The sequence below is a fragment of the Sarcophilus harrisii genome, chromosome 4 (genome assembly GCF_902635505.1).
Source record: "Sarcophilus harrisii chromosome 4, mSarHar1.11, whole genome shotgun sequence".
NCBI classification, from domain to species: Eukaryota; Metazoa; Chordata; class Mammalia; order Dasyuromorphia; family Dasyuridae; genus Sarcophilus; species Sarcophilus harrisii.
In genome coordinates, this window is record NC_045429.1 from 380,895,473 (window position 1) to 380,916,135 (window position 20,663).

The window sequence follows — 20,663 nt, forward strand, 5'->3', positions numbered from 1 at the left end:
CAATGGGAGTCCATTGGGTCTCATTATATATAATGGTTGGTTTAATTTGTTTCACTTCTATCTTGTTAATTGTAAATTGATCATTAAGATTTGAATTCTAATCTGTCACCAGGGTTGTGAGTATTGAAGCTAGAGCAATGATTCTGGTTTTAATCACTGATGATGAGAAACAAATTTTATAATTTTGGTACATATTGCAGTTCATATATTTTAACACTGTATTTTATGATGTTATAAATATTGTTAAATGACTTTTAGTGTAGTTTTACTGTGTGGACTATAATGTATAAATTATATTACTGTTTTGGCAACAGTAGGTATCCAACTGTGTGAGTTTAATTGAAGTAAAGAACACACACTCGGTTGAACTATTTTTCCTGCATGTTTGGTTGATGTTATCTTGGGATAAAACAGAAATTACATTCTACAGCAGGAGAATAACGTTGGTCCATGAAAACAGTTACCAAAAAATAAACCATGATTTAAAAGGATAAAAATTAAGGTGATATAACATCCCTTAAAAAGCAATCATCGTAATTCTAATTATAGCAATAAAATATCTTACAACTCATGTTTATTGTAATTGTATGATAAATTTAGCTGTTTATAAAAACATTAGAAAAAAACAAATTTATATATTAAAAACTTTAAAATGAACTAGATTTTCTCACAATAGTAGATGGTATAAAGTCTTAAAATACATGTACTCTCTATTCCCTCAAATATATCTTTAACTTGGAAAAATTGGCTGGTAAATACAACCATTTCAATTAAATGACCCCATTAAATATATCTTATGAACGAGATACTGACTATGTTGGGTACTAGAGATGCAAAGATAAAACTAGACATATGCCTTGTGGTTGGGAAGCTTCTAATATAGTAGGAAAATAAGATTGGCACATAAATAACTGTAATACAACTTGGAATATGTTAAGTTCAGAGAAGAAAACAACCATTGTGAGAAACCTGAAGGACAGAGACCCAACATGACTGTACCATTTTATAAACATTATCACATTTGAACTAAAGGTAGGCATTAAAGATATCATTATTCTCATTTTATAGATTAAAAAAAAATTGAAATAGAAGTGAAATGACTTTCCTGGGGTCACAAAGGTGATACTAGAACCCAGATTTTCTGACTCCAAAATCTGTACCTTTTTCTCTACCTCATAATTAATGTCTGTAAGGTGAAGGTGTAGTGAAAGAATCAGATGTCTTCTCCCTTTCATTTATCCCTGCCACATCATAATTAATGGATTTGCGATCATTTGCTAATCTGTGAATTTTTTTTTTTGCTATTTTTGCTATTACTGAATTGGTACATTGGGATAATAACTAGGAAAGTCCTGGCATAAACAAAAGATAAAAATGAGGAGTCACTGGAGGGAGAAAATAGTTAAAACCCTGGTCATAGGTGCTTGTCTGAAAGACTTTGAGGTTTGGTGATGAGAACATTGTTATCTGGATGGTTTTTGGAAAGGAAGTGACTTTCCAGTCCTCAATCCATATTAGCCAAATTTAATATCATGAAATTGGCATGAATAAATGTGATCTATTCACATATTCCTGCCCATACATTAGTAATTTGTGATTTTTGTCCACTTGGGGAGTTCTCTTCCATCAAACATACCACAATCATCTTTGTTTTAGTAGATTTATCCTAGGGAGTTGAATTAAGCTGATAAGTGTTAAGTGGGCCACTTAACAAATAGCTACTAGGTATCAGAGACAGAACTTTAAGTGTCTTATTGATTTCAATCTCAGCATTCTTTCCAATATTTCAGGTAGTATTTTGGGTGAACTTTGCTGTGAATATATCTAAAGTTCTTTACTCGAGGCAGTGAGTTCAATTTTGGACATGTTGAGTTTGACATACACGATTAATTCAGAGGGAAATATCTGGGAAGCTTTTTATGGTGAATGAGTGAATAAATTTAATGAAAAAGTTTTAAGTTCTTAACATGTTCTAGGCATGGTCCTAATGGAGATGAAACAGAGCTGGAGATAAGGGGAGAGAGCATAGAACTAGATGCATAATTGAGTGCCTCTGTAGAAAGCCAAAATTAAAGTCATGGGAGCTAAGGAGATCATTAATCAATATGCATTTATTGACTGATATAGACACTGTACTATGTGCAGAGGTATAACTACAAGGAATGAAACAATCTCTCTAATGGAAGAGACAAGTATATGAAGAAACTAAAGGCAAATAAATGTGAAGCTGTTAAATACACAAAAAATACACAGAAAGGGAGAGCACTTGACCAATTGGGGAGAATCAGAAAAGTCTTCAAATGTAGAAGGAGGTGGTGCTTGAATTGTCATGAAAGAAAAGTCAGGTTATAATATTGTGTAGCTGAGGAAGAGCAGATTCTGGGTATAGAGTTGGACTTCTTAATCTTAATAGATTTTCACCACAGAAATTTTTGCATGACCATGGGTATATAGGTATATAAAATCTGTCTATAAATCAAACATTTACTACTAATAAATCATAATTACATGAGCCTCACATTTAATTATGTGACTCCATATGGAGTTGTGACCCACAGTTTAAGAAACTTTGGTATAGAAAATGGCTTATATAGAATATGGAAGTAACTGAGAGAAGGGAATATCATCTGTGAGAAAGAGAAGGAAGGTCAATTTTGCTGGATCACAAATACCAGAGGGGAAGTAAAGAACAATGAAGGTGGAAAGTTAAATTGAGACAAGACTCAATTTTAATTCTAGAAGAAATAGAGAGCCCCTGCAGTTAATTGTACAGGAGTGACCTAGTTAGTTCTTTGCTTAAGGAAAATCACTTTGGCAGTAGTAGTATGCAAGTTTGATTGGAGTGGTGAGAGAATTGACCTATTAGTCAAACTCTTTTAGGAATCTAAGAAGTGATTAGGGCCTAAACATTGGGTAAGGAAAGAAAAGGGTCATAGGTGAGAGATGTTTTAGAGAAATGGCGAGATTTGGCAACTGATTTGACACATAGGGTGACATGGAATGAAGAGTCAAAGAGAGAAGGCAGTACATAGAAGATTTAGAACTCAGTTTCTTAACTTTTTTTTGTTTGTGTTGTGAACTCCTTTGATGGTCTGGTAAAACCAATGGATCCATTCTCAGCATATTTTTCAATGAACAAAATAAAATACATAGTATTACAAAGAAAACATGTTATATTGAATACGTATGTATTTTTTCCCAGTCAAGTTTTACAAACTTTCCTTGAATCTATCCAAAGATTCTTTAATGCTCCTTGGATCTCAGGCTCAGAACCCCTGACATTGATGGAATAGGCAGACAGGAAAGGGGAGAACCAAGAGAAAATAGCATCATGAAAATGCAGAGAGATGATAAGTAGTGTCAAATGTTACAGAAAGGTCAAGGAAGGTGATAACTGAGAAAAGGCCATTGAATGTCAGGAGGACTTGAGCCTCAGACACTTAACACTTCCTAGCTGTGTGCCCCTGGGCAAATCACTTAACTCCAATTGCTTTAGGAAAAAAAAAATGGGTAAGGTTGGGGTTTTAACTGAGTTTTGAAGTATGATCAAAAGAAGTGAAGTGATATAGATGTTGGAATCCTTACAAAGTGTTATGTCATTAGAATTGATAGAGGTTCAGCTGAAAAGATTGAGAGGGGAGTGTCAAGTCAGTTCAGGAGAAGCCCTCTCTCAGAGGCACAACCAGATTCATCTCACACCACTGTGGTGGCTGGGCTCCTGCACTTCCCCCACTGAGACCAAGGCTGGGCTGAAAGGCTCTCCAGAAAGCTGCTCAGCCCCAGATAAGGAGACAAGACTTGGAAGGAGCATTCTGGGAGATTGAGAGCCAGAAGCCCTCTCTCGGAGACGAGAGATTCATTCCATCTTCCACCTTTGTGCTGGCTGGAGGCAGAAAAAACCAGAGGCAAAGGACAAGCTGCAAGAGCTCTCAGAACCAAGGAAAGCTGAGGCCTCTATTAAAGCTACCCAGGCCCAAGGAAGGAGAAAATAAACATTTGCATTTTATCAGCTGGCTGCATTTGGGGTGATTATTGATCTGAACTGATACTAGGGCTACCTCTCCAAGAAACCTGCTCCCAGAGAAAATCTTTATATTATATTAAAAAAGAAAAACACCACATTTTGGCGCCCAAAGTGCCATTATACAGAAGTATAATGTCTACCTCAAAAGATTGCTCTGAAGGCTAAATGATACTGTTGTTGTTTGTCCTTTGTTTTCAAAGAGGAACAAGTGACATCGGTAGGGTGATATCTTGATTCCCAAGTGAAGTGGATTTATAAGAGACAGAGCTGTGCAAACTCATCAGCCTCATTCTCTTCTCTGGAGTTATCAGGAGTTCAGTGGCAAGACATGAATCAAAATGATTGATGATGATGGTCCTTAAATGAAATTATGTAAATTTTAAAGTACTACATAAAGTCAGCCATAACAATAACAATAATGATTATTATATTAATATAATTATATACATATTATGTTATGTTTATATTTATTATAATGATCATCATCATTATTTGTTTTGAACTTATAGTTTCATTGTCCCTGGTGAGAAAAATTATTCTCTTACACCTTCACTATAGATCAGCACCAGCTCTACCCCTGAGAACCCTGAAGACCTATTTGATCTCTGAAAAGTTAAACCACTTGTCCAGGATCAAAGAGACAGGGTGTGTCAGAGACAGGTCTCCAACCCAAGTCTTCCTGACTCCAGAATCAGCTGCCTGTCCCCCAGGCTGTGCTGGCCCCACTAAGATGCACTAGAGTTGACAGTGTATGTCATTAGAAGGCATTAATTCACTGGGAGTTCCCTGAACAAAATACTATCTCAGTTCTGTCCAAAAGAATGCTATAACTATTATATGATAGATAGGAAAGGAGATAGTTTCATGAATATGGGATAGCTCAAACTAGGAGTTGTGGTTGAAAGGTAAAAGATTGGCTGGAGGAAGTCATTCATAAGTTAAGTTTGTCCAGGACAAATCTAAATTCTTCTCGTGATTTAGATGAATAGTTCAAATTTAATGAATTCTCCAAAAAAGATTTCCCCAAGGCAGGAATCTGTTTAAAAGAAAACTTTTTTAAAATGTTCATTATCATGAGAACTACTAATGTTTGATGAATGAGTTTCAAAACTTATTGCTCTAGAAATTAGGTGACACTTATTAACTAAATATAAAAGGAAGAAATGTAGCCATGATGACATCTGATATTTTTGTCAGGACTGATGGCTTTTGGGGCTTTTAGTATCTCATCCATTCATCCATCCATCCGGCATGTTCTTATTTTTACAATTGCAAAGAACTTCAGTAAGCATTGTAATTTCCACTAATATTTCTGATTTATCATTCATTTGTTCATGTGGGGCTTTTTAATTGACTTAAACTTTTTTTGCTTCTTTTAAGTTATGGAGTGTATGTTAACATGGAGAGTATTTGTAGAAGCCATGACTAGCTAGAACTACCTTTTTCTGATTTTACTTCTCTAGGTGTGAAGTTTCCCAGCTTAATGATGAAAACAAATACATGACAGACAAACTTGAAAAGCTGCAGAAACGAAATAATGAATTGGAAGATCAATGTATCCAGCATGGAAAAATACATGACAGAATGAAGCTAAGGTACTAAGTTCTATTAATCAATCCCTATGCATTATATTGCCCTTATTATATTTGGAGAAAACAAGATGATATTTGAAGAATGGTTGGAATAATATTTAAAAGAAGGTACTATATCATTATTGCCTATGATTTGATTATAAACTTGTCCATGCATAGGCTATTCTTTTCCTATTTTACAATAGGAATTCCATTTTTGTTTTTCATCACTCACTGAAGGCTTAGAATAATATTCAATATGCATTGCTTTTGTAGATTGATTTTACTATTTATCTGGTTGTTCATTGAACAAATTATGTTCTTTGCCAATGAATAATGCCATTTTGACATGGACCGGAAATTACTTTTCTTATTCAGCATGTATGTTTTCTTTTAAACAACAAAAAGCATGCTTTTGATTTGAGGGGGATAGTGTATAGAGCAAGAAGGTTTTAGTTGAAATACCACCTGATATATTTAGTACCTCTATGGTCAAAAACAAGTCACCTAGCTTCCTTATCTGCAAAATGGTGAAAAATGTATAAAGTACTTCTCTGTCCCATTTGTTATGAAGTTCAGTGAAGTAACATAAGTTTTTAAGGGAACCTATAGACTTTTGCTATTATTGTCATATTATCTCTTTTAAATTAGTTATTATGGGACAGCAAGGTGATGCAATGGATAGAACATCCGCTCTAGAGTCAGAAGGACCTAAGTCCAAATCTGGCCTTAGACACTTGTTAGCTGTGTAACTCTGAGTAAGTCATTTAATTCTGCTTGCTCCCCCAAATAAATGAGTTATTTTAGATTATATCAAAAGACTTTTTTTTAGTCCATGTTCTCAAAAGTAAAAATTACTTGACAGTAATTTGATCTGTATGTCACATTTTTTAAAAGATCTTCCAGATATTCCCAAGTATAAGTAACTCTTTCCTCCCCAAATCTTTTCTGCTATTTTTCAGTGCTTAACACAGTGGCTGGCATATTGACACCAATCAGTGCTTATTGGTGGAGTGTTTGACTTCTGCTACATATTGTAATATTTTTCCAACTAATGTTACATAATATAATATATTTTGGATTTTCCATTCCTAATTAGTTTATAAACTTCTTAAGACCAAGAATTATGTTGAATTTCAACTTTGCATCTTCAAACTTGATGAATTCATGATTTCATTAGTAGATATATGATATAGATCCCACTACTTCCACCACCTTACCCTCCTCATCCTCTGTGATTCTTGCCCATGTTTTCCCGTAAATTCTTGATAGAAGAATGCCCAGAATGTTGAAGGCTTTTCTCATATTTCTTTTAGTATCTTCAATGTGATGATGTACCACTAGCTATTCTATTTCTTGCTTGCCATTCTTACTACAAAATCAGCTCACCTCAGATAGGTCTGAAGGTCCCTTTTCATGCACAAATCACTTGCTGCTTATACCCCTTTGTGTTCTTTTTGGGTTATTGCAAAAAAAAAAAAAAATCAGTCAATATAATTAGAGAATTATTGGTGTCCAAGAGATGGACTTTTATGACAACAAATCACAGGATTCAGTGCTGGAAGGAACAATGAGAGTTCATCTGGTAAGAATCTCTAATTTTGCAATGAGGTAGCCAATGCCCAGAGAGAAGTGACTTGCCCAAGATCCTGTAGATGGTAAGGAGAGCTAGACTTTGAACCTGTGTCCTCAGATTCAAAAATAAATTCAGCAATGTTTTTTATCCATCTACTATGGTCAAGGCACTGTACTGGAAATTGGGCATACAGAGACAAAATGTGTTGATCTTTAACTGAGGGGATACAACAGACAATACAGAGAAGTAAATACAAAGTATATGTGATATTATCCAAGGTCATTTCAAGAGAGCACAAGCCCCTGAAATGAGGGAATCAAGAAAAGTATCTTCTAGATACTTTTGAAGGATTCTCAAACCAGATTGCTTTTCATTGATTTCTGTTTTCTTACCATCTACTTGAGATCAGTTGCACCAAAAGAATAGAATTTATGCTATGCTTATCATGTCCCATTTAGATTTGTGTAGCTTATTTCTGGCCCCAAAGTTTATTGAATTTTTAACTTGTAATATTTCACTTAAAAGTATTGAACAGTATCTTGGGTTTTTTGGTGAATAATTTATCAAATTTGTTACAGTCACTTTTCATTCTATTTCTGTCTTCTGAGCTGTTAACATCTTCACCCAATTTAGTGTGCCTGCATTCATAATGAGCATATTCTCAATTCTTTAATCCGTATCATAGATAAAAGCAGTAAATAATATCTATCTCAGATCAGTCCTTGTGAGACTCCTCTCAGCATGTTACCTACATCTGTCACAGTTTTTCTCAGCTATTTCCCAGTGACACTGAGCCATTGATTACTAGTCTTTGGTTATGAACTTCACAAATTTCTTCTACGGTTTCTTATTTCCCTGAAGCCCTTACTTTCTTCCCTGCCCAGCCCCCACATTAAACTGTGTACATCTCCTGTCATATTCTATCTTGAACACTGATGAAGTCTTACAATGCCAAAGGTTTACTTCCTAAGGATTATTTCAGTTACCTACATCTTGTATATGTCATTTCCAGTCTTCATGGGGTACCCTCAGATCATTTTTTCCTTGTGTGGTGCTTTATTTTTTTTATTCTGAACTTAAATAGCAAAAAAAGAACATTTTTGTAAAGCAGAGAATAGAGGATTTTCTATTAAACTGTGAATCTCCATTTCAAACCATTTGCTTTTTTAAAAGTATATGGCATCTATATATTACTTTGGAAACCATCCTACTTTGTGCTTCCTTTTGTATTTCCATTCTCTTTAAAAGAGAACATTTAAAAAAATCTTCCAACAGTCCTTATGTTTTAGGCAATCACTATTGTATTGCTAAGCCCGTCCTTTCTCCTTTTCCTCAATGAAATAATAAAAAGTTAGGGGGAACAGTTCTTCTAAAATAATAAGCATAGCCAAGCAAAACAAATCTACACAGTGACTATATCCAAAAATGTGTGTCTTCACCTATGTTTATTGCTTCTTGGTCTGGAGGTAAAAAACACATTATGGGTCCTTTAGAGACATGATTGGTCATTGCATTGATCAGAATTCTTGAGACCTTTAAAGTTGTTTTTCTTTACACTTAAGCAGTCCTTGTATAAATTATATTCCTGGTTCTGCTAATTTCATTTTGCATCAGTTCATACTACCCAAGATTCTCTGAAATTGACTCTATCATTTCTTAGGACACAGTAGTATTCCATTACCTTTATAGGACCAAATTTTTTCAACCAATTCACTGACTGTACAAGACAATCTAAGACACTCTTGGTTTCTAGTCCTTTCCCTTTTTACTCCCTTTTTCAGAATAAGGAAATATGTTTTGATTTGCAGGGAGCATATTTATTGAATAAGATTTACCACTTTCCTTTTTTAAGATATTTATTATTTCTTGCTTCATTTCTTTTGAGTATTTGTGTAGACCTATAGAAAAATCTGTTTTTTTCCCTTTTGAGTATCTAATTGCAGTTGTTATGGGTTTAAAAAATATAAAACCTTTTTTCAAGGAATTTCTATATTTGCAATACTTTTTGGTACTTGGCTTGGTTTTTTTTTTATTTACTCAAATCTCCAACTTTAGTTCTTCTAGAGTTGAGATTTTGCACCAGGGCAGACCTCTGCCATCTGTATCACTTTTGGGGTTATAAACTCTTCCTGGTTTTACCTTGAGTACCCGAGGTTCTTGAATTGTTCTCTACTTCTTAGGGTGAGAAATCTCTAAATCTTTTTTTTTAAAGATGAAAATAACATCCTTTTATCCACTTTCAGTCTCCATAGTCATCTCTCTGGATGCAAATGGCTGTTTCCATCACAAGTCTTTTGGAATTGCCTTGAATCACTTCATTGTTGAAGAGCCAAGTCCAGTTGATCATCACAAAATCTTATTGTTTCTGTATACAATGTTTTCTTGGTACCACTCACTTTACTTAGCATCAGTTCATATAAGTCTTTCCTGGCTTTTCTGAAATCATCCCATTCATCATTCCTTATAGAACAGTATTATTTCCTAACATTCAATTACCATAACTTATTCAGCCATTCTCAACTGATGGGCATCCGCTTAGTTTCCAGTTCCTTGGAGCTACAAAAAGGACTGCCACAAACAGTTTTGCACATGTAGGGTCCTTTTCCCTCTTTTATGATTTCTTTGGGATACAAGCCCAGTAGAGACACTGCTAGATCAAAGGGTATGCATAGTTTGATAGACCTTTGGGCATAGTTCTAGATTGCTCTCCAGAATGGTTGGATCAGTTCACATCTCCACCAACAAGGCTTTAATGTCCCAGTTTTCTCACATCCCTTAGATCATTTATCATTATCTTTTCTGTCAGCCAGGTGTGAGGTCAGAGGTGTGAGGTAGTAGCTCAGGGTTGTTTTAATTTACATTTCACTAATCAATAGTCATTTAGAACATTTTTTTCATATGACTAGAAATGGTTTTAATTTCTTCATCTAAAAATTGCCCACATCCATTGACTATTTATCATTTGGGATACCCTGAATCTTGAGGCTTAACGCTTAGAAAGGTCAGGAATCTCTGATGTTTCAGGGCAAAGTGTTAGGGACCTTAAATAACTTTGCCTTCCTTTGTCCCAGTCCAAGGGTTGCCTCTCTCTTTGAGTTGGGTACTGCAGCTCTCTGACCCATCTGGGGTTCTCATCCTGGGGTTTTCTGAGACTTTCTCAATGGGTCCCTCAGGTTTTTTTTGTTTCTAGATACCTGTCCTCATAGGCTGTACAAATCTCTGGCCCTCCTCTGGTTTCAGCAGAAGGCAGGCCTCATTTTATGGCAGCCCCTTTTCCTAAGGCCATCAGGCTTCTGTGTGGTTCTGAGGCAGAATGCACTATGGATTTTCGCTAGACTTCTTGATCATTATTTAGCCAGCTATAAACTTTAAGGTTTGCTGGAGCAAGCACATGGGAGCTAGTTAGTAGTCTGTCTTTCCTTCAGGCAGCCATCTTAGCCAAAAGCACTTCTGTGAAATCCATGCTCTCCAATCTTGAACTGATTCATTCTCCTCTTCCTCCAAAATTCCACTTGAAATTCACCTCCAGGACAAAGCCTTCCTTGACAAATCCTGAACCAGTTTATTCCATTGATCCATTCACAGACTTTCAGGTGCATTTACTTAGGTGTCCTCTGAATTCATGTGTGTATGAAGGAGTATGTATGTATCTATGAGGAGTCATTTTCTTTTTAAATTGCAATTTTCTTTTCAAATTTTTGAGGGCAAAAACTGTTTTGCTTCCTTCTATTCTTAATGACTAGTGCTAGATTTTTTGTAGTCAATGCTAAATAAATGTTTTTGGATGACTGCACACATATCATAAATAATAATCAGATGATTTTACATAGTGTCCCTATGGCACCACATAGTTTAATGGAAAGAATGTTAACTGTGTTCTCAGGAGTCTTGGTTCAAATCCCAGCTCTGAACTTTTTCTGGCTTTATGACTAAGGACAATCCATTAAATTTTTCTGAATTTGTTTCTTCATCTGTTAAAAGGGGATATAATTAAGAGTGTGCTGATAAATGTTTAGCAACAAAACTCTCTGGGAACAAAAATATATTCACACACATTTTTACATTTAATCTTCATTATTAACAAAAGAATAAATCAAATCTTGACTTTGTAGCATTTGCCAATTTCTGAATTAAAAATGTCCACTCTGAAAACTTAACAGTTGGCTCTCACAAGCCAAACAGAGCTGGCTTCAGGGCACCCTCCTTGATCTAATACTATCTTGAGTTAGAGTTGTGGTGATTAAAAAATGTTTTATTAATCTTAAAACACTATATAAATGTGAATTATATGTTATATTCTTAGTACCATAGATTAGAGCTACTTTAGCCCAAATCTTTTATTTTATACACAAGAAAACTGAGACCAACAGGAATAGATAAATGAATTGTCCAGTCATAGCAGCCAATCAATCAAATGGAAAGTCTGAGGTTCCAATGCTCATGCCCCCACAGTGTTGCTACCCCATGTTAGACCTTTGCCTGGCCTTTAGGTTTTTCTGTCTTTTCAGGCAGGAGTTTGCTAGTTTTTGAGGTGTTTTTTTTTTTTTAATATTACTTAATGAAATACATGAAAATTAGATTTTTAAAATATCTTTGAATTTCAAAGATATTTGAATACACTATTGTGTATTTGATTATTTTCTTCTTAAAATTTGTTGGGGTTTTTTGTGACCTTGAAATGTCAATTTTCACAGAGGGAGAGATCTATAGTGAAAGAATATAAATAGGATGGGGATTGTTTCTTCTTTTAGTTTTTTTGCACCTTGTGGCTAATACAGGTAGGTACTTAATGAAGGCACACTGAGTGAAATGTTTAGAAATTTTCGAAGCATCCCAAGATATAGTCAGAGTCAGAGACAGCACTTTTGAACTTAATTATTCTCATGCATGTATTTTTCACTTTTTTGAGGAAAGAGCTATAATTGTGAGTCAAGAAGCTTTTGGTCAATTAAAAAGAGAGAATTACTAATTTCTAAGTAACGTGCTCAGAAAATCACTGCGCCTGGATTTGGGTTTATGCTAGTGGCTTTTTCTGGAAAAGGCTTCAATGTAGGTTGGTGGTTTTTGTTTTGTTTTTGTTTCTACTATGATGGCCACATACGGTTTAAATTCCCAAATCAAGTACTTAAAGCATATCTATTGCATTAGAGGCAATGGGGGCATACTGTGGAGTATACCAAGATTTTTTTCTCTTATTGTAAAAAAGGAATTTTGAGCAGATTAATTGACGTCTAGCTACTCTTGAAGAAAAAAAAATGCTTTATTTAGTTTTTGTTTATTTAGTAGAATGCATATATATGTGGAAAGGAAGTAAAAAGTTAGACCTTGTTTTTCTTAACCATGGAATGCAAAGTTGATGCTGATAGAGATTTATATGGATTAATTTCAGTTTTAAATGAGCATCTCTTTTTGATCCCACAAAGTTCTTCTGAGATTAGAAGCTATTTTTTTAAAAGCTATTTTCCTGGAGGGGAACAGAATTTCTATAAAAGAAAATGGAGAGTTGTGTGCTTTTCTTATTGCAGAAGGAAAATGTACTAGTTTGATTAGAAAAAGCTATTTTTAAAGGCATCTCTTATAAAAGAAAGCATTAAAGTGGCATTTCAGTTACTCTTTTCTAGAAAATGTAAATTGTAATGCTTATTTGCTAGCCAAATGTGACATTAAAATAAAATAGGTATCCATCTAAATGATACATTACTGACACTTGCTGCTTAAATGGAACTCAACCAGCCTGTCCTTTTCAAATTGTGGGGGCAGAGAATTGGATTAGTTAGTATTTAGATGCCAAATGTACAATTTATGTTGTATTATTATGTTTTCAAAATTTATCTGTACCTTCTTTGTGTCTTTTCCCTTCCCTATTTTCACATCATTTGATCTCTTACTGTTCCTAGCTTTTCAAGGAAATAAGTAGAGATCTTTCAAAATTAAAACCTCATTAAAAAACATGAGCTTTTAGCACCTAAAATATGTCATTTTATAACAGTTTCTGATCCCATAAACCCACAATAATATCCATAGTATAGATTTGAGTATGTATTAATGATATTACTAATTGATTTCTCATATTATAAAGCAGAGATAATTTTTATGGATTTCTCTGCAGTTTCTGGTAGCTGAAGTTGGAGGAAATATACTCATAATCCATGGACTTTTCATATTAGAAAAATGAGGTTAGAGTTATCAAAAAACTAAGAGAAGACTTTGTTTTTCATAAAGGATAAAGTCTTAGTGAAAAGAAAATTACACTTATGTGAGCTAAGGTTAGATCAGTTTGGACAAATATTCTAGAAAACTTCCGTACCAGCTTAATAATGTGTGTTGTCCACCAACAAAACAAAACAAAACAAACAAACAAACAAACAAAAACCAGTATCAAGGAAAAAGGAAATACAATAAAGCAAAACTTCTGAGCCAATTATTCTTACTGGTTGCATCTCTAAGTCTATGTCTCTTACTTTCTCATTGCTTTCATGATTCTCAGTAATAGTTCACTTTTTTTACTTTATAAAACTATTAAATATTTGACTTAGCTCTTTAGGATTTTGAAAACTTTATTCAGGCAAAATAGGTTAATAGAAATTTTTGTTTAGTCCCCTGAATCTGAACTGATAATCTGGACAATGCTTTTCTAGGAGAGAAGAGAAGTCATTTTAAATGTTGAAGTATTATTTAAATACTTTTCGGTTACTAAAATGTCACTGTTATGGGAGCTTCCATCATTCTCTAAAAATTATTCCGTAGTTTTGTGGTACGTGTGTATGCACTAAAGAGTTTATCACATCATTAAACAGAGATATATTATATATAAGATTCTGGTAACTAAGGATAAGAGGATCCTACAGGATTTAGGGCAGATGTAGCTATCCCTAAGGCATCAGTTGTTGTAATTTAACTATAAAAACGTTATAACCATCTGGGTCACAAGACAACTGGAGTCTGCTCTTTCCTGTTACTATAAATAAGACAGAGATTTATTTTCCCTTGTAGACATTGGATTTATAAAAATGAAATATATTGAGCTTGAACTCTGAGCCAAGAGGTTCGGCTGTGTTTGCACCTTCCATTGAAATGCTGTAACAACCCTGCCTCCTCCATGTCTACATTATACAATATGTGCCTCATTTTATATGGGTTCTACCTTTAGGAGAGGGGAGATTTTTCATGGCTAACCTAGTCTGTAGATAGAAAGAATATTTGGCTTTGCAAATAGGTAGTTATCATTGCTACAAAAACCTGTTCTCCCGACGATATGATTTAGCCGTCTTTCAAAATGAAATGAAATTACCCCAAAGTAACTGTGTCAAAGAGTCTTTTATCAGAGGAAGTTAGGCTGATTTTCTCATTCCTGACAGAAGCTTGCTCATTTGAAACAAGCAGCCAAACTACCCTTCCTTTTCTGTATAACTGCTTTCCCTTATACCTCCACAGTCAGAGATATTTAGAATTTTTGCTGATTTGCCTGGCATCTGTCCAGCAAAAGAGACTATTAAAATTCAGATTCTTTCTCAATAATTGGGACAATCAATTTGCATTAAGCTAGCAATTATAATTTTATGTACAATTTAAATTCTATAGAAAATAATCAGTATAAAATAAAGGACACTCATTCTAATGCAAAGAGGTATCTTTATAATCTGTGTTAAACAAATCTTTCCTATTTTGAAAATAGTTCCCTTATTATCATTGGAATGACTCCATTGTGTTTTAATTTGTTGTGGAGGCAGCTATGTCACCATATATATGTCTGATAAGAATATGGTTTTCACTCAGTTTCCCAGTTTCCACAGAAAAGGGGATAAAAGAGTAAAGTAGATAGTACCATTCTCTTTTATATATCCTGATCTTTATAACAAAAGCAAGCTCAGAAAAAGCATTTATATAGGATTGTGGGATGTGTTTGGCACCTCTGCTGCTGAAAAATTATGGCTGTCCTCGTTTATTATTGCTATTTTGAAATAGACTAAAAATGTATTACTCAGACTAGTATTTTACACTGCTTTCAAGGAAAAAATATTCTCTAATGAGGTCATGGTTGGGAAAAGAGGTTGAAGATGTGGGGGATAATGGAGAAGGTTGGTCCCCATAATTGTGTGTCTTTGAAAATGGGATACTGCAATGGGAATTCTTCATCTCTACATTATCCTACATTGCAGAAAAGGCCTATAGCAGAAATCAACAGAATCAGAATTCAGCATTTTCATGCTACCAGTTATTTATAATTTTGATTTTTTTGTAGTGTTATTTGGAAAATATTGCATGCTAGAGGAAATATTATTAGGCAATATGGAGTAAAATAATGGAAACAAAGAAAACAAATCCTGTCAGAGCTTGAGTTCATATTTGGCTTCTGCTGTCTGTTTTCATACATGTTCTAGAATAGAAACCGGATGTTTAAAATTTCTCTCTCTCTCTCTCTCTCTCTTTCTCTCCTCCCTCCTATTTCCCTTTCATTCTTTCTTCTCTTTCTATCTCCTCTTATCCCTCCTCTCCCTCTTCAGTATTAATTGACTTGCTATTTTTATTATTTTTTAATTTATATCCCCATTTTAAAATATTTGTAATTTATGTAAGATAACACATTAATTTTTAATGACATATTTTCAGCCTCTTGGAATAGCTGAATCATAAAACAAACTTGAAGATGATATACAATCCAAGACAGGATATAAACTGAATATTACACTATGTTATATTTTCCCACTGTCATACTAAATTAAATGGCAAATGGCTGTTTGGAAAGCTAATGTATATTTTTATTTGAGCCTCTTGCTTTTGTACATGAATCCAGTTTGCATATTTTTATAGCATAATGGGCATGTTAGAAATCTTTCTGTCTAATTCATAATTAAAATGAAAAGAATTGTACAAGTCATGCATCATTTAAAGCAAGATATCACTAATAATTTTCTGATGATTTGGAAACACATTTGTTCAAGAAACTACCTTCTCCAGAAAGACTCATTATTTTGATTACAATATTTCTTTCGGCTGCCTATTTGCACAAAGCTATTTGTTTCTTTAGGCTTATTTTTTCCTTTTATGTGCTCCCTTTAAAAAAGAATTGTTCAAAACAAATGAAGCTTTCACCTAGAAATCACTTAGAATTTATTTTTGGCATTCTCTGTTATTATTCCCAGAGCTATTACATTCTATAAGTTGCAGTGCATTTGTAAAAAGTAAATCAGTAAGAGCTTCAAGTGGGTTGGCTTAAAATGCCATTTACTTTTTCTTGGACATGGATTTTTCAGCCAAACTTTAGGTCTTGTTAACTATAGGAAATTAGGAAATGGTTAATTTTTAGTTTTTTTTTTCAACTTTGAAATATCCAGATAAATTATTTATTCTTTTTTTTTTTTTTTTTTTTTTTTTTTTTTTTTTTTTTTTTTTTTTTTTTTTTTTTTTTTTTTGCTGAGGTAATTGGGGTTAAATGACTCCCAAAGTCACACAGCTAGGAAATGTTAAGTGTCTAAGGCCAGATTTGAATTTAGGTACTCCTGACTTGAGGGCTGATGTTCTATTCACTGCGCCCCCTAGCTGCCCTTTATTTTATTTTTCATAAGAATATATATAGTTACTCCCAATTATCACACACACACACACATACACACACACACAGAATATATGATTACCAACTCTTATAATGAAAATATTTTTCTTAAAGATTTTATTCTTTTGTCACTTCTCTAAATGAAATAAATGTTTGAAAAGAATACTAAATGGCCTTGTCTTTCCAGGATAACTAGCTGTGGTATATTTGGAAACTGGAAGGGTACCTTAAACATCCAGTAGCTCAGTCCCTTAATTTTAAAAAAGGAAAATATGACCAAGAGATGTTTTTTTAAAATTTATTTATTTAATAGCCTTTTATTTACAGGATATATGCATGGGTAACTTTACAGCATTAACAATTGCCAAACCTCTTGTTCCAATTTTTCACCTCTTACCCCCCACCCCCTCCCCCAGATGGCAGGATGGCCAGTAGATGTTAAGTACATTAAAATATAAATTAGATACCCAATAAGTATATATGACCAAAACGTTATTTTGCTGTACAAAAAGAATCAGACTCTGAAATATTGTACAATTAGCTTGTGAAGGAAATCAAAAATGCAGGTGAGCATAAATATAGGGATTGAGAATTCAATGTAATGGTTTTTAGTCATCTCCCAGAGTTCTTTCTCTGGGTATAGCTGGTTCAGTTCATTACTGCTCCATTGGAAATGATTTGGTTGATCTCATTGCTGAGGATGGCCAGGTCCATCAGAACTGGTCATCCTATAGTATTGTTGTTGAAGTATATAATGATCTCCTGGTCCTGCTCATTTCACTCAGCATTAGTTCGTGTAAGTCTCTCCAGGCCTTTCTGAAATCATCCTGTTTGACCAAGAGATGTTAAATGACTTGTCTATTACACAGGAAGGTGGTTAGAGCCATAGTTGGGTCTCCTGACTCACAGTCCAGTGTCTGTTTTATGCTGCTTGATACTCACATTGATCTTATGCCTTAAGTTTTGCAGTTTTTTCCAGATTACAAGACTTCTTAGGAACAATCCAAAAGGGAAAGGAAGGCAGAGAGATGAAAAAGAATATCTCAGTGAGATATGGTCAGAATGGGAGTTCAGCTGGGACTGAGGCAGATGAGAAGTAGATTATTTCCAGAGGGAATTCCAAAATCAGACAAGTCAGCTTTAAGTAATGGCAAAAGTCTGAATTTCCTAGGACCAGTTTTCCTATTAAATCTACAAAAGGCCTTTCAGCATAGTTTTCAAACGCTTCTACTAATGGGCAAGTCATAGTCCCACCATCATGTGACAATTACACATCTATAACACCATTTCCCAATCAACATCAGGACATCTTTACTAGAGAGCTGAGGGAAGGCCATTGATCACCTTGAAGAATTCAGTCCAATATAATTCATAGATTAAGTTCTAGAAGAGGCCTTAGAAACTATATTGTCAAATCTTTTTATTTGTCTACTCTATATAAGTCACTTCCACACAGAATGTAAAGTGACCTTCCAGCCCTGCTCTGGAGCACAATGTCCCTGACTACCAGTGGGAAACCAGTTGTCTGTTTCCCTGCAGAAAGTCACTGCAGGATCTGTTACTATGAGAACCTCATACAGGTGGAAAAGCCAAACAGGCTCAAAGGAGGATTTGGAGAAATTAATGGATTATAGCTGGTTATTAAAGGGATTTGGAGATATCTCCTAACCTATGAAGATGTGTCATGAAAGGCCGTGAACAATCCCCTAAGGCCACTTTGGGGAACAAACTAGAAGATTGTTCGTGGAGCTAATCCAATGTAACATTCTTTATGGCCATGGAGAATGTCATTCCATCTATCATCTCTCTCTCTCTCTCTCTCTCTCTCTCTCTTTTTTTTTTTTACTACCTCTTCCCACTTCCCAACTCAATTTGTTTTCTCTGTTTCATTAGGCAAACCATTTTGCTCTTTTTATGACCAATGTCTTCACAAAAATGGATAGTGTCTTTCATGTCACAATAGAATTGTTAATCATTACCATATCATCATTTATATCACCAGGTTACTGCATATCCTGAGTCACTCTTTTCAAGCTTACACCAGCTCTCTCAAGATCTCTTAGGATTGCTTTAAGAATATGTGATCGAGTTTATGGTTACCTAAATGTAAGAGAGGATAGTGACATACATTCTACTTAGAATCCTTAGATGGATGGATAATGAATGAATGAGTGAATGGATGAGTGGGTGGAAGAAAGGTTGGATGGATTAATTGATTATACTTCCCTTATCTCACACAGAAATATAAAGTGCCCCTGAGTGAGGGTAACAAGACCATGTTATATTTAATTCCTAGCTAGACCCAAGAACTGATCAAGCACTTGTAGATCAAGAACTAGTCCAGACTAAGAATGGACTTGGACTAGCTTTTGGGCACCCTGACCTATTCTAATTCAGACTTTTTTCTCAGAGATGAACCTGCATCCATCTAAAATTTTGGGATACTTTGATTCTATGACTCATTGCCACTGCATTTGTCTCAGATTTCTATTTCTGGCAACAGGGGCAGTACATTCCGCAAGAAAAAAAATCGAGTATTTTAGGGTTCTTGGAAGTTTATTCCTATAGCATTAAAAACAATATATGAAGCAAAATTCTGTAACGGTAAGAGTTTAGTGCTGTACTTGGAATCTGCATAGTCTATGTGTAGATCCTTCTTCTGGTGCTTACTGCTATGGGACTGTAAAAAATTCTCTTAACTTCTCTGAATCTCAAGTGTGAAATGAGCAGATTGGACTTAATGGCCTCTGAGGTTCTTTTCAAATCTTAAAAGAAAGACATTATTAAGAATGCATGATTATATTACAATTAAGAATATAGATTTAAGTTTTATGGGAATGCTTGAACTGAAAATGCTGTAAAATAAAATGTGGACAGTTCAGTTTGGAGTAAAGACTAAGGAAAAATCACAAATATTAGAATTGTTTTTAAATGATTCTATACCTCTTGTTTTTGTTTTTTTTCTTTTAGCCTTATATGCCATTCTTTTAGACTATCAAGTTATTTTCATATATCTATATCTATCTATCTATATCTGGGTTATTTTGGGAGAAAGGATAGAATACACCTAGTTATATATATGAGAACACAGCTAGGTATGTATATGTGTGTGTATACACATATACATACCTTGCTTGTTCTATCTTTCCTCCCAAGATAGCCCAGATATATATTTTACACACACACACACACACACACACACACACACACAACTCTAGGTGTGTTCTTCCTCCCAAGATAGCTCAGAAAAAAAAAGCTGCTACTTTTTAAATTAATAAAATATGCTTGGATAAATACCAGGTTAGATAGCAATCTCTCCTAACACCCTGTTCATAACTCTCAATGCTGACCAGGGTATAAAGAAACGTGTACTCTGACATTCAGTGCTGAAAGAATTTTATCTTTTGGGGAGAGCATAGTAAAAATTATAGAAATAATCATGCTCTTTGAACTAATAATTACATTGCTATCAAACACCAAAAAAGAATTATGTGTTTCAAAATTTTCCTAGCAATATTATCTGTAATTGAAAAAAAAAAACTGGAAACAAAATAAATTTCTTTCCTTCATACATACAGGAAACATTTATTTATGAACCTGCTATATGCCTGGCATTTAGCTAATTAGAAAGCCAAAAACGAAATTACTGCTTTTGAAGAGTTTACTTTCTCTTGTGGGCAAAGAAAAGAACACAAATACTAAATGCATAGAGTAAAGAAAAATAATAATTATATCATAGCCAGGATGATGATCAAGATAGGCCTCCTGTAGAAAGTAGCACCTGACTTGAACAAAGGCTTCTGATGAAGAAGAAAGAAAGGAGGGGATACATACTTTGTTAAAAATCACAGATGCAAAACAGCAAGGGAGACTTATTTGATTGGAATATAGACATTGTAAAGAAGTTCTATATTCCTGGAATACTATATTCCTGGAAAT

The 20,663-nt window shown here is 34.3% G+C and overlaps 1 protein-coding gene across 8 annotated transcripts in view; it reads left to right on the forward strand.

Annotated features, from left to right (window-relative positions):
• The window catches only part of SDCCAG8 (serologically defined colon cancer antigen 8), a 270,874-nt gene that overhangs the window by 168,937 nt on the left and 81,274 nt on the right, over nucleotides 1-20,663 (forward strand). For 7 of the 8 annotated variants that reach the window (XR_004234180.1, XR_004234179.1, XM_031968542.1 and 4 more), the window contains one exon: nucleotides 5,488-5,619. The exons of the other annotated variant lie outside the window; for it this stretch is intronic. Coding sequence is in view for 5 of the 7 variants with exons in the window: in XM_031968542.1 (XP_031824402.1) it covers nucleotides 5,488-5,619 (132 nt within the window). In the remaining 2 variants the exon portion in view is untranslated. The remainder of the gene's footprint in view (nucleotides 1-5,487; nucleotides 5,620-20,663) is intronic. 8 annotated transcript variants of the gene reach the window in all.